The sequence below is a fragment of the Sinocyclocheilus rhinocerous genome, unplaced genomic scaffold (assembly GCF_001515625.1).
Source record: "Sinocyclocheilus rhinocerous isolate Xijiao unplaced genomic scaffold, SAMN03320098_v1.1 scaffold776, whole genome shotgun sequence".
Taxonomy (NCBI): domain Eukaryota; kingdom Metazoa; phylum Chordata; class Actinopteri; order Cypriniformes; family Cyprinidae; genus Sinocyclocheilus; species Sinocyclocheilus rhinocerous.
The window spans coordinates 184,962-199,328 of NW_015647486.1; the positions used below are offsets into that span (position 1 = coordinate 184,962).

Consider the following 14,367-nt stretch of genomic DNA (forward strand, 5'->3'; position numbering starts at 1 on the left):
CCGTGGCCCATTCCCCTGAGGCAGGACCTCCTCTCTCAGGCGAACAGAACAATCTGGCACCCCCAGCCCGAGCTGTGGGCACTGCACCTATGGGCTCTCAACGGGAATCAGTAGATCTCCCAGAGAGCGCCCTGAATGCGATCTCACAGGCTAGAGCCTCGTCTACGAGACGCCTCTACGCCCTTAAGTGGTCGATTTTCTCCGCCTAGTGCGAAACCCGCGGCGAGGACCCAGTAACATGTGACATATCGGTGATATTGTCATACTTACAAGAACTGTTGGACAAGGGCCACTCCCCTTCCATGCTCAAAGTCTATGTGACAGCTATAGCAGCTTCTCACGCTCCTATAGCCGGACAGTCGGTGGGCCGGAACAACCTTGTTGTCCATTTCCTGAGGGGATCCAGGAGGCTCCATCCGCCCTGGCCCCTCAAGGTCCCTACATGGGATCTACCCATGGTCCTGAGAGCCCTCAAAGGTTCCCCCTTTGAGCCACTCCAGTCTGCGAGCTTAAAAACACTGTCGCTGAAGACCGCTCTGCTGCTGGCGCTAGCATCGGTTAAGCGAGTAGGTGACTTGCAGGCTCTCTCGGTAAGCCCTGTCTGTCTTGAGTTTGGGCCCAACGCCTCCAAAGTCGTCCCAAAGCCAAGACATGGGTATGTCCCTAAAGTGCTCTACACGCCGTTTAGAGCCCAGGTTATTACTCTCTCTGTGCTTCCTCCTTCTGAGGAGGACCAGGAGTTTAACCTTCTCTGCCCAGTTAGGGCATTGAGAAGTTACATCAAGCGTTCCGCCCCCTTCAGGCAGTCGGAACAACTCTTTGTATGCTTTGGCGGCCGCACCAAAGGGTCCCCGGTCACAAAGCAGAGGATCTCTCGATAGTTAGTTGACGCTATCACACTAGCTTACTCCTTCCTGGGCCTTCAGAGTCCCATAGGAGTGAGAGCCCATTCCACTCGAGGCGTGGCCTCTTCCTGGGCATGGTCTAGTGGTGTGTCCATAGCAGACATCTGTGCGGCGGCCGGCTGGGCCTCGCCGTCCACCTTTGCCAGGTTCTATAACTTGGATGTTCCGGCCTTGCAGGCCCAGATTTTATCTGCTTAAGGTGGCACACGCCTGTCTAGGCAGTCTAAGTCTCAGGCTCTGCCTGACTCTTCAGGAACGCTCTTGGCCCTATTACTAGTACTGAGGCTGTACATACGACCGTTGGAACGATTATCTGAAGGCTCTTGCCTCATGCAGGGCTCACCCTGCACATAATTGGTCCCTCTGAGCCTTTTTCGCTCAAGGCCAGTTCATATCAGTTGTTCCTCTCTCATGGCACTGCGGGATTGTATTGGTTCCCCATAAGCGTCTAGCGACGCAGTACGAGTTAAGTATCGATAGGGAGCGTACTCTGTTACTTTCGTAACCTCGGTTCCCTGAGATACGGGAACGAGTACTGCGTTCCTTGCCGTGCCATGACGCTGCATGACTCGGTGTCGTCGCTTCAGTCGAATTGACCTGAGATCCTATGGCGAAATGCCCGCTTATATAGCCAGATGGCCTCGCCCATTCTGGCAGGCTTCACCGCCATAGTTTTATAATCACTGCACGAACCAATGGCCATGCAGTTACACTGCGTGATTGAATAAGTCTTCAGTCCTCGGAGAAAAAGGAGTTTTTCCCATAAGCGTCTAGCGACGCAGTACTCGTTCCCGTATCTCAGGGAACCGAGGTTACAAAAGTAACCGAGTACGATTAGTTTTGTTTTTCTAAATTTGTGAGTAATGTAAAAAATTTTTTAGGAAACATATGTTTTAATAGCATTTATGATTTAATGGCAGATTCTTTGAACTATTTCAAACCGTTTCATTGAATCTTTTCAAAACTCAGATTTATTGATTGATTATTGTTTGTTTCATCACTGAAATGTTTACAGAGGTCTTTGTATAGCGTTTCCATACTAAAAGCTTCAAAAAATACACTGCTTTTTTAATACATCAGTTATTTTATTCAGCAAGAGTGTGTTAAATTGATAAACTGACAAAGGCATTTATAATGAAACAAGATTTCTATTTCAGATAAATCGTTTTTTTTTTTTTACTTTCTATTCATCATAGAAGTCCCAAAAAATTCCCCAAGAAAATTTGAAGCAGTACAACTGTTTTCAACATTGATAATAATCATAAATGTTTCTTGAGCAGCAAATCAGCATATTAGACTGTCTAAATGCCATAGAAGTGCTTCTGTGCCACCTTTGCAGTGTAAATTTGGCATTAGTTCACTATAATAGCCTGTTTCATATTCTGTCTTTCTCAGAATTGTGAAATGTGATTTTCTTTCTTCAGTGGAACACAGAAGGAGAAGCCTTGCAGAATGTTCATGCTGCTCTAGTTTCTGCCAGTGCCAAAAATTCTCATTAGCACTTTTTTCAGTCTTACTTGGAAAAACTCTCTCTGTGTGGAATAATCTGACTGTTATCAACAATACAACATTAAAGCATCACAGAGTATTACAGTCATGTAGTGCAGCATATCGAAACGTGACTAAAGTGTTGTGGTAATACTGTATGACAGTGTCTTCTTTCTCATTGGTCTTCTGAAGGCTGGGTTAAGCTTTGAAATCTTTGAACAGTGGAGATGTCCCATTCAAATGCATGAAACACTTCAGTCGTTTGAAGCGGCCACTCTTATTGTGAACGTGCTGGTTTTATCTTATGAAGGGTAAAGGCAGGCAGAGTGCAGCGCTGTACAGTGAATATTAGATGTGCTCTGTGTGCTTGTGTCTGTGATCCCTGCAGGTTTTGAGGGCAGGGGTTAGAAACACTCCCGTGGGCTTAAAGCAGTCTTACTGCAGGAATGGTGTAATCTTATTACCCGCCGTTAGTCAATGACTGTCTTTGTGATGACGGTTTCAGCTTGGACCTTATTACCTAAAAATATAGCAGCGTCAAAAGTGACTGAGAAGGGAATGAGAAGGACGAGCAAGAGAGTTTGAGGAATATGATTCTTATGTGTTCCCATGAACAAAGCTTGTAGCTTATTGGTCGTTAAGTTTTGTCCTCGATTACAGAATGGGTCAGTGGCATGACACTTTTTTTTCTCTCAGATTTGTTTATTTATCAGTAAACACATTAAATATGGAATGAATATGAACCTTGACTTGTTTAATTAAATTAAAAATCAGATTTTTCTTTGAGGGGGTAATAGACATGTCAAGGTCATATATCTAGTCTAATATAATGAAGAAATCCTCATTAAAAAAATATAATTCTAGAATAGAAAACCTTAAGTAGTTTAGCATAGGGGTGTAATGGTACACAAGCATGACAGTTCGGTATGTACCTTTGACGTCATGGTTCGGTATGGTTTCCGTACAGCAGGTGAAGAAAAACTAAAATTTTTTAAAATTTATTTAACAATGTATTACTGAACAAATTGCTCTTTCTTTAAAGCTGCAGTCCTTAACTTTTTTTTTTTTTTTTGGTTAAAAATGATCCGAAATCATTATTTGAGCAAGTGCATAAACAGCCAGTGTTCAAAACTATCTCCTTACTTTAGCCCGATTCACAACGGTTAGCTTATAATAATGTTTTCTAATTTGAGTGGTACGGTTAGTTTTTCGCGGGAAATTTGAGCATGCTGCTGCGTCATTATGTTACGTCTGTAAACAAAACGAAGTTGTCCCGGCTACTAGGCTATCGCATGTGAGGATCCTGCAGGTGGCCGGCCGACTGTTTATAGCCTTTTCTCACAGCAGCTAAAATAATTAAATGTATCATTTTGATGGCGGCTTGTAATCCAGAAGGGATTATGTGTTTATGAAATACATGTGACTAAATTATATTCCAGTTTTAAATGTGCATCTGATTACAGATAGCCTGGGATTACACAAGTTTTTGTATTTTAAAGACAACCAGTTCGAAGGAAGAATCATTTGCTTTTTGGATTAAAAGAATTTCTTTATATGAATTTTGAATGGTATGACAATTAGAGATTAGACTGTACAGAAATTGAAATCTACACGCTAATACACACTACATACATGTAGTCACGCAATGCTGATGTTGTTAACATTTAACAATTTGAGAACAAAGTATAACAATAATAATAATTTGCTTGGTTTGATGTAATATGAGCTAATTAACAGATCGTTGGATTTAATCACCATTGGTAGCGTGATTTATGGTAATGCTTTTTTCCTCAGTTGGTCAGAACAAAAGTGGCAGACTTGTTACTTGTTCAGATGACAATATCCGGTGAAAATTCTTATTTGGGTGATATATTCCAAGACGTAGGCTAGAATCTGTGATTCTGAAGTACAGTGAATATCCACACCGGTGCGGTGACTGACAGCCACACATACACCTCAAAACATTAGATTCATCCGCGCTGGAGTCGTGCCGCCGCACAACCCACGCAAGGAAGATAATTGCGCAAATAACTGCAATTGCGATTGCGAAAACCTGCAATTTTTTCTGTTTGAATGGCGACAGAGGCAAAACTTACGGACTGCAGCTTTAAATAAACTCAATTATAATTAAAATTTTCTTAGGGATAAAAATCTACCTCAGCTTCTGCCTAAACTATAGAGAGCCCTTTTACATTACTGTAAGGTTACAATTAATCACAGAGCCCAAAATGCTCTTCACTATACTTCATTTCTAGTGTAGACACTGATGACTTGCCTGAGGTAAATGAAATGCTACGTGACATTTTGTTTACAAGCTGTTTTAATGTCTTTCCGCAGTTGAAACACTAATTGAGCGATTCCGTGAGGTGTGAGATGTTCATTCATGTATATTTCACGTTAAAGCTAGTAATAAAGAGAAGGGGTGATCACACTCACTCGTGCTCCGCGCTGCCGTCAGAACTGAGGCGTTACGGTGATATGTTGCGCCAAAACGGCATATTCTGTCTGAATTTCCTGAAAAAATTTAACGATTTGTTCGGTACACATGCGTACCGAACCGAAAGACCTGTACCGAAAATTTTCGGTACAAATACGTGTACCGTTACACATCTAGTTTAGCATAATTTTTTAGTTATTTTATTTTATTTTGTTTTATTTTAGGTTTAATGGTTACACCACATGACATTTTTTGGGTCATTAAATTCCAACTGGTGTAAAAAAAATTTCAAAACCATGTGAAACTGACATAAATACGAAGAGTACGTTTCTAAGAACTTGGTATATGTATTTTTTTCACTAGTTCTTTAGTTTTTTTCCCCACTTTTCTTTATCGTGGATTCTCTTTGACTCTTTAACTCCTAAACCATCTAACCAATCAGTGGTTGTTTTGTCTTGTGTAGGTTCACTAAGAACCTCTCCCCGGATAAGATCAACCTGAGCACACTGAAGGGAGAGGGGCAGCTGTCCAACCTGGAGCTGGACGAGGAGGTCCTGCAGAACATGCTGGATCTGCCCACCTGGCTGACTGTCACCCGCGTCTACTGCAACAAGGCTGCTATACGGGTAGGATGGAGAGAGCCTGAAGCAACTATTATTAATATGCTAAAGAGCGTGAAGAGTTTATAGGAAATTGTCACAAAGATATTTAAACAAATTCATTGTCATTTTAATGTGTGTTTTTTTTTTGTGTCAGATACAATGGACAAAGCTGAAGACCAGTCCCATATGTTTGGTAAGAATCTCCCCATCAATGTGTTTCCACTCTTGCGTCATTTCTGTCACACTCTGTCATCCCACTCTTTATCACTTGATCTCCTGTCCTTTTTCACTTCTGCAAAAGTACCCTTATTAGTAGTGTGCTTCTCACTCAATTGCTACAGTGTCTGATAAGGTGGGTCCTATAGAGTCCAACAGTGACTGCAGGCTTTTTGTCAGTGGCCTGGTCTACAGCTTAAAGTGAAGGTGAAGTGACGTGTGGCCAAGTATGGGGAACCACATTACGCAAATGCCATCCATCCATTAAATATAATTATTAAAAAATAAAGTTTCACTTTTTATGTTCTGGTCCATTTTGACCCAGGTATTATGTGAGGCTTAAACATGAGGAACTTGGTATATGTATTTTTTTCACTAGTTCTTTAGTTTTTTTCCCCACTTTTCTTTATCGTGGATTCTCTTTGACTCTTTAACTCCTAAACCATCTAACCAATCAGTGGTTGTTTTGTCTTGTGTAGGTTCACTAAGAACCTCTCCCCGGATAAGATCACCAAGAGTGATGATGTTTTGTTATAAAATTAATATTTATTCATTCATCCATACTGGTTATTCCCAGATTATATATTCTTATACATTTGTTATGATGATGTTTGCAAATATACATTCTCTTGATTACTTAAAAAATGTAGTTTCTGCATGTCAGTGGTTCTTCTGTAGATCATGTAAACTTTCAAAGAATTTCTTCATTTAAAAATTATTTCTAATAAAACATAGGTAAATGTAGTAATAACATGATAACATTCAAAACTTTGAGATGAGAAATTATTTATCAGATACAATAGTTTTTAGTTTAAAAATATTAAGTAATGACTGTTTTATATGCTTGTGTTTTGCTAAATTTGTGTGCAGATTTTGAATGCATTATGATGGTTAATGCTCTACCACTAAACATCCCATATTAACTAACATTAGATTGTTATCCAGTTAAAGTTAGCTAATGCTAATCTAGATTCCTAGAACTTTCCACTCTGGAGATTGCTGGGCGATTCATATTTCCATATTCCATAGATCATTTATGGCTTGGGCAGTGTAATTCATCATAAAGTAGTGACTGACAGCATCAGAAGTTCTGACCTACTAAATTCTGCCTGAACTCTGTTTCCTGTCCTTCTGCAGTTCCTGGATAAAGTAGAAGTTGAAATGAGGACCTGTGAGGAACCCCGGCCCCCAAACGGCCCCTCTCCGATTGCCATTACTGCAGGCCAAAGGTCAGAATGATCTGCAGTTATCCTTTAGTAAAGGATCCACAATGCATACAGAGAGTGGCGAAAATTAACATTTACATTAACATTTAGATTCATTAGTGGTACTTGCTAAATCAAGCATCAATACGTGACGTGACGTGGCCAAGTATGGTTACCCATACTAGGAATTAGTGCTCTGCATTTATCCCATCCTAAGTGCACACACACAGCAGTGAACACACACACACCGTGAACACACACCCGGAGCAGTGGGCAGCCATTTATGCTGCGGCGCCCGGGGAGCAGTTGGGGGTTCGGTGCCTTGCTCAAGGGCACCTCAGTCGTGGTATTGAAGGTAGGAGAGAGCGCTGTACATTCACTCCCCACTCCCCCCTCCTAACCATTAGGCCACGACTTCCCCTCAAATAATACTGTTATTTGTTCAAACACTTAATGCCAAGTACTGGCAGAGTAAAACATATCGCACCATTTGTACTACAAACAAACGATTCCTCAAATGGTGACCATAAATTAGATCTGTAGGCTGTGAAGGGAAACATAAGGCAGAATATCATTAGAATATTGAAGTCTTTAGAATATTGAATGTCCCCTTGAAAAGTCTTTCATTTGGTTTTTATCAAATTTAAGGTAAAAAAAAGTCTTAAATATCTCAAAAAGTCTTAAATATCTCAAAAAGTCTTGAATTTAGGAACAGAAAAACAGGAATTGTGAAATGGTTTAATGTGATTATTCAACTTGAAAAGGCGATGATTGCATTAAATGTAAGTGCTGCATGTTTCAAAGTAAAAATGTTTCTTTAAATTAATATTTTTTATCATCATTTTGAATTCTCATTTTTATTAAAATGGTTTATAGGCTGAAATGTGAGGTTTATAATTTCATAAAACTTTTGTTTTTGCCAAAAAAAAAAAAAAGCCCCATCAAATTATTTTGGCTGTAAAGTTGCTTGAATTGTCATTTTTACAGTCATTTTACAGTTCAGTATGTTACCATAGACATTATCGTACTCCCCCTCCCCCCATATGGTATTATTTTTATATGTGCAGGTCTTGAAAAGCCTTAAATTTGATTTTAAAACCCCTGCAGATACCCTGGAATGTTCTTCGGAATGTCAAGAACAACCTAGAATGTTCTAAAAACACCTAGAAACTAAAATCTCAATCACCCTAGCAACTTTGTAACACTATTGTTTTGTGAGTTTTGTCATTTAAAAAAATGTAAAAAATCTAATTTTATTTTATTTAATTTTGTTTTACCGTCTTGAACATTATTTTGTCTATAGTATTTATTAATATTTTTATATTTTAATTTTACATTTAAATTTTTTTTTTTCATTTTAATATTTAGTTTATATTATTATTATTATTTTTTTATGTTTAGATTTCTTTTACCGTATTGGCCCGAATATAAGACGACCGCGTTTTTTCAGATGTATTTCCAAGAAAAAAATATCGTCTTATATTCGGGACAATACGGTATTTTTATTTCAGTTTTAGTTTTAGTAATTGTATTACTTCAAAATGTTTCCAAGGCAACATTTCTGATTTTAATTTTACAATAGCAACACTGGATTGAACGTCAGATCCAGTCTGTGTAATGCATGTTTGCGGTCTGTTTCTTGTCTCTACAGTGAGTATGGCTTTGCTGAGAAGGTAGTGGAGGGAATGTCTGTGATCATCAACTCCATCACGATTAAAGTTCAGGCCCGAGCGTTTCACGCCTCCTTTGAGCTCTGGCAGCTCCAGGGCTGCAGCCTCAATCCCAAATGGCAGAAGAGCGACCTGCGCTACACGCGCATTACACATCCGAAGAGAGGAGAGGTACAGTACAGTGCAGACATACACCACAGTACCTGTTTTGAAAGTGCTATACAACAGTAAAAGCAGGTTTATGCTTCAGTGTACATGGTGTGGGCCGTCCTGGAACACTGACCGCTCAATTTGATGCGTCTGACTCCTGCTGGAAGAAGCACCCGAGGTTATAAACACTTGCCACTTTTACCTTAAAGAAGTGCAATTAAATTTTTTGTGGCATTACAAGGGATCACCCAGAGGTGAAACCCAGGGTGAAGCACCTTTAACTGTCTGTTTCTTCATTTTAAAGAGCAAGTGAATCATTATGGAGAAAAATAGCAATGGTTACATAATCCAAAAGGGGACAAAGGGCAGTACCGTCATAGTGCAGAGATCAACGGCAGTCAGATCAAAGTGTTTCTACACTTCACTTCTCCTCCTCTTGTTCCTCTTTCGCTTGCTTTCCTTCGCTAACAGAAGCACATGCTCATGAAAAGTCCCCGCTTAATTTCCAGATGGCCATTAGATAATGAAATCAATAATTTTGTTATATGAAGAGTATATTCGGGTTGCCAGATCTTCTAAACCAGCCTTTCCTAAGCAATAATGCAGTTAGATGTAAGATGGATGTTGACCTCTCATGCTCTCTCGATATAGAGCTCTGCTTCTGCTCGCCCGCGGCCATCAGGGTCACGCCGCCCGCTGAAGCACGACGTCGGTAGGCGAGATGAAGTCAGTGGAGTTCAAAGCAGAATGCTCAAGAGTGTTTCTGCAGTCAGCATGCTATCAAACTGACACAATGTTTTAGTTGTTCAGCTAGGCTACATGATTTAAAAGTATAATAATTCAAAATTAAAATTGTGATTTGGCTGCAATTAACAAATGTGATACTGCATCACTAATTTCAACAGATTTGCATTTATAAACCTGTTACCAACAAAGGAGAAGCTTTAAGCAGTCACCCCATAATAAAAGTTTAAGATGTAAATTAGGGCTGCAAAATGATTAATCGCGATTAATTGATTCGGAATAAAAGTACTGTGCATGTTTATTATGTATATATAAATACACGCACATATATGTATATATTTAAAAAAATATTTGTATGTATTGTATGTGTTTGTATGTAAATATTATTCTCGTAAACGCAGTCAGTTATGTTTTAAATGAATGTAAACAGCTGAGAAAGAAATCGGATGTGTACCATTATACTGGAGCCGTGCAGTTGGATTTAAAGGGACAGCAGCCTATAAATACGTGCTGCTGAATATGTCACTAATGTTAATCAAACAACAAAACAGCTATAACAAAGATTAATCTAAATTGAATTCATACAGTGAATACAATGCAGTGTTATTTTACACGTAATTATTACATTTCTGTACCTGAATACTACTGTTTATTTTATTTCTTGTAAATTGTGTATTTCTTTTTTTCCTTTTTTTTTTACTGACTGTTCACTTGCCTTTAAACATGTTTGAACTTTCTCAGACTATAGTTTTTGCTGTGGTATATGATTTTTTGTAAAATAGTGAAAGCAAACATGATGCACTTTCTGCCATCTCGGTCTCTGTGAACTTGAGCGCGAAACTCTGAGTATATCTTTGCCTTACAGACATTAAAAATATATCTATAGAGAGTGAAATGTCTACTTTCAAATGAACCAATTCAAATGGAAAATAAATATTCTCAGATTATGCAATCAGTATGAAACTACGCATCCACTACTGACAAGTCAGTGTCACCGACTTCATCTCTTAAACCGAAAACAAAGAAATTTTGCTTGTTATGTCTCATCCTCATACAGTCTCTGGTGTCCTGCAGGTCCTAACGTTCAAGGAGATCAACTGGCAGAGTCTGCGCATAGAGGCGGATGCCATCGAGAGTGATGAGCAGGATCTGGGCAGCACGCCACTGCGCCTCATTACCAATCAAGGACGCATACGCATCGCTCTCAAACGCAGGGTATGGTTTTGATTTGTTTTGAAAGCAATTGTTTTGAAAAATTCTAATATTTTCTCTCTTCATATCACATTTGCCATAGGCACCTGGGAAAATGACCAAACTAGTTGCAAAGTTTGCATAGTTTTTCCATCTTGCTTGGAAGATTCTGGTCATTTTTGTAAAAAAAAGTAGATTTTTGCCCTAATTTAGAGAATTTTGTATTGCATTTTACATTCATTTCACATTAATGTTGAAGATTTGACGTGAGATTGTTTGATAGGACATCATCTGCTGCTGCTGATTTTATAATGTGTTACTTTGGGATACTGGAACTAAGATCAAATCACTATTTTCATAATCATCAGAATTAGGGCTGTACGATATTAGAAAAAAAATGGATATTGTGATATTTTATTTTTCTGCAATATCTACTGTGATATGAAAATGATTTTTTTTCTGTGATTATGATTTATTTATTTTTTTTTACCACCAGATGACTTGAATAGCTCTATTTGGGAAGAATTAATCATTCTAGAGTGATTGGGGTGATTCAGGGAAGTGCATCTCCTTGGAAAATGAAAAATAATTAAAAAAAAATCTTAAAATATAACTTATGACTCTAAAGACTTATTTTTTTTTTAGTGTGTGAACCATCATTTTAGGGCTTAACAATTTAGGTAAAAACTTGAAAATATGTGGAGTTTACACTTTGGTGTACTTGGCGTACCAACTTTCAGCATACTTCTTTCAGAAACCGTAAAGTGACCAGAAAAAAAAAATCTGTCTTTACTTGAGTTATCATAGACCACATTCCTATTGTTTTATGACCCATTCATTATTGCTATAAAATAATATTAATAACTAGAATATTTTAGAAAAAATATTAAATAAATTAAAATATATTGTAATAATTATACTGTAAAATACCAAATATAGTATTTATTAAAAATAGTAATAATTAATTAAATAACTTTCAAACGTTTGGCTTTAAAAAAAAAAAAAAGTAAAATAAAGTTATAATGAGCTACATGTATGCAGGGCTTAAAGTTCTCTGGCACCGTGCCGGATCTCCGGCGTGCAGCGTTTGGCAGTGAAAAAAAAAAAATCCTACATTTAAAAAAAACTTGTTGATATCACTTTCGAGTCCATGAGTTCGCCTACCAATGGTGTGAGAGGAGCACAGCTTTCACTCTCAACCAAACTAACATTACTAGCCAATCAGAATAAATAAATGTTTCTGAGTTTGCATGTGGCCAAATATGAAAATTAAATGGATTTAAACATCTTTTAATCACGCTGTAAATTGAAACGTCACCAGGCCGGTGGCGCCCTCTGCAGGAATTTGTTATAACACATAATGTACTTGGTTATGTTCATATTATGTATAGGCATATTACCTTATGTATTTTAACAGTGTTGTTCAATACAATCATGTAATTTCTTGGTTTTGCTATTTTATTTGAGCCAATTATTATTGCCTCATCATTAGTTTATATATAAATAGTCATACTAAAGCCTGGTTTTCACTTAGGTCTGTTTGTGTTACTAAAAAATATCAGATTACTTAATTGTCAAAATAATCAGTAGATTACTTGATTACCAAAATAATCATTAGTTACAGCCCTAGATTAGTTAAAATATTTCAAAATACAACTGCATTGTTTTACGTTTTGTTATTAAAAGACAAATATTTTGTAATTGAAAACGTCTTAAAATAGTATTAAAATATTGTCTCGTTCTAGTGAACCAAGTATCTGTATTTTGTCTCATCTCTCTGAATTGTCACACCCCTAGTGTCGATAAGCGGTGATATAGCTCATAATTTTCCAAGTGTATATGATATAGCTTTCATTCTTCAGGTCAACCATACATTCATGAAAAAAAAATCTGTTTGAATAAGGAAAGCAATAACTTTGCCATAGTATCCTTTCAAATGTTAAAGAAAGGATTTCATTTCAGAATGAAATCATATGCATTCTGTGCTGACGTTACTGACGTTAACTCTCATCATCTCAGGTGAAGGACTGTAATGTCTTGGCCTCTAAGCTGCTGTTTATACTGGATGATCTGCTGTGGGTGCTGACAGACTCTCAGCTCAAGGCCATCATCCACTACGCCAAGTCTCTGAGTGAAGCCATGGAGAAGTCCGGCCAGCAGAGGAAGAGCATGGCTGCTGAGACACTACAGGTGCCACACTGTGTCCTTTAAATCAGTCTGTTATGAAAACAGCTTAATGATTCATCAGATACTCTTCTTATTGGCACTTGATGTTTTAAGATCAAAAACAAAACCCTTGTCTTACGCTGCAGCTGGCTCAGACTTCATGAATCAGGTTTTGGTGGTTTTAGTGTGGCTTTTTAACACAATTGTCATTACAAAACAGCTCAGCAAAGTAAATGTAATGTAAAGCCCTCTATAATATATTAAATCCCAGCTCTACCCAGGAGTAGGGCTGCACGATAAATATCGCACAATATTTAATGCGCATCTCGTCAGTAAAGCCGGTTCTGTAATCAGCCAGGAGCAGCCCATTCTTCATCAGCCGTGAATGACTCAGACAGTGCTTGAGTGTTTATTTATGTCTTATTGTATTTGTGCATCAGACTGCGCCTCCCTCTCCTGGGATCCACTCTCTGTGGACTGAACCTCCTCCACCCGAAGCGGTCGGGACCCCCGGCACACTGGCCCAGTATTTTGACCTCCACGATGTCAAAGAATCATCCTACCACACTTTCATCTCCCGACTCGACCTGCATATCTGCAACGACAGCTCCTCAGATTCCGGTACTGAATTTTGATCACCGTTACCACCGAGATGCTTTGAAATAATAAGTCATCGAAAATTTAAACGGACATTTACTCACGCTTATGCCATTCCAAACCCGTACTTTTTTCTTCTTCTGTGGAAAACAAAGGGAGACGTTTAACAAAATGTTCAAGCTGCTCTTTTCCAAACAATGAAAGTCAGTGGGGCTGTTAATGCGAGAAACAGGATGAATTTAAACCACTTTTGGCTTACTTAAATTATGCATTTTTGCCCTTTTTATGAAAAAGAGCAGTCTGGACATTCCAATAAATATTGTCTTTAGTGTTCCTTGGAAGACAGCAACTCATGCAGGTTTGAATATTTGAATGAGCTAAGTTAACTTATGTTGTTACCAGTTAGATATTTCATCATGACAAGGGCTAACCGATGTGATTTATGCTGCACACATAGATGAAGCTCCACCTCCAGGCACGCAGGGTGCGATGCAGCTGACCTTCCGGAAGCTGGGCTGTGACTATTACCCGTTCCACAGGCCAGGTGACTCTACTGCTGTTCATATGAGCTTCAAATTATACTGAGTTGTGCTTCAGAGGTTTAATACAAATTAATTACCATTCATAATTCACACTACCGTTCATATGTTTTTGAAAGAAGTCTCGTATGTTGGGCAAGGCTGCATTTATTTGATCATATTACAGTAAAATTGTGAAATATTATTACAATTTAAAATCACTGTTTTTTATTTGGATGTATTTTCAAATTTAATTTATTGCTGTGATCAAAGGCTGAATTTTCAGCATCATTACTCCAGTCTTCAGTGTCACATGATTCTTCAGAAATCATTCTAATATGCTGATTTGGTTATTATAAATGTTAAAAACAGTTGTGCTGCTTCATAATTTTTAGAAAAAATATAATTGTATTTACTGTCACTTTTGATTAATATAATGCATCCTTGTTGAATAAAAGTATAAATTTTGTCCCAAACT

General features: G+C 38.1%; 1 protein-coding gene across 2 annotated transcripts in view; it reads left to right on the top strand.

The window, feature by feature from the left end:
* bltp3a (bridge-like lipid transfer protein family member 3A) overlaps positions 1-14,367 on the top strand; it is a 38,287-nt gene that overhangs the window by 8,771 nt on the left and 15,149 nt on the right. For both annotated transcript variants that reach the window (XM_016513674.1, XM_016513675.1), the window contains exons 2-9: positions 5,294-5,456; positions 5,587-5,625; positions 6,786-6,877; positions 8,505-8,694; positions 10,492-10,632; positions 12,628-12,798; positions 13,215-13,395; positions 13,829-13,915. In XM_016513674.1, the coding sequence (XP_016369160.1) occupies positions 5,294-5,456; positions 5,587-5,625; positions 6,786-6,877; positions 8,505-8,694; positions 10,492-10,632; positions 12,628-12,798; positions 13,215-13,395; positions 13,829-13,915 (1,064 nt within the window). The remainder of the gene's footprint in view (positions 1-5,293; positions 5,457-5,586; positions 5,626-6,785; positions 6,878-8,504; positions 8,695-10,491; positions 10,633-12,627; positions 12,799-13,214; positions 13,396-13,828; positions 13,916-14,367) is intronic.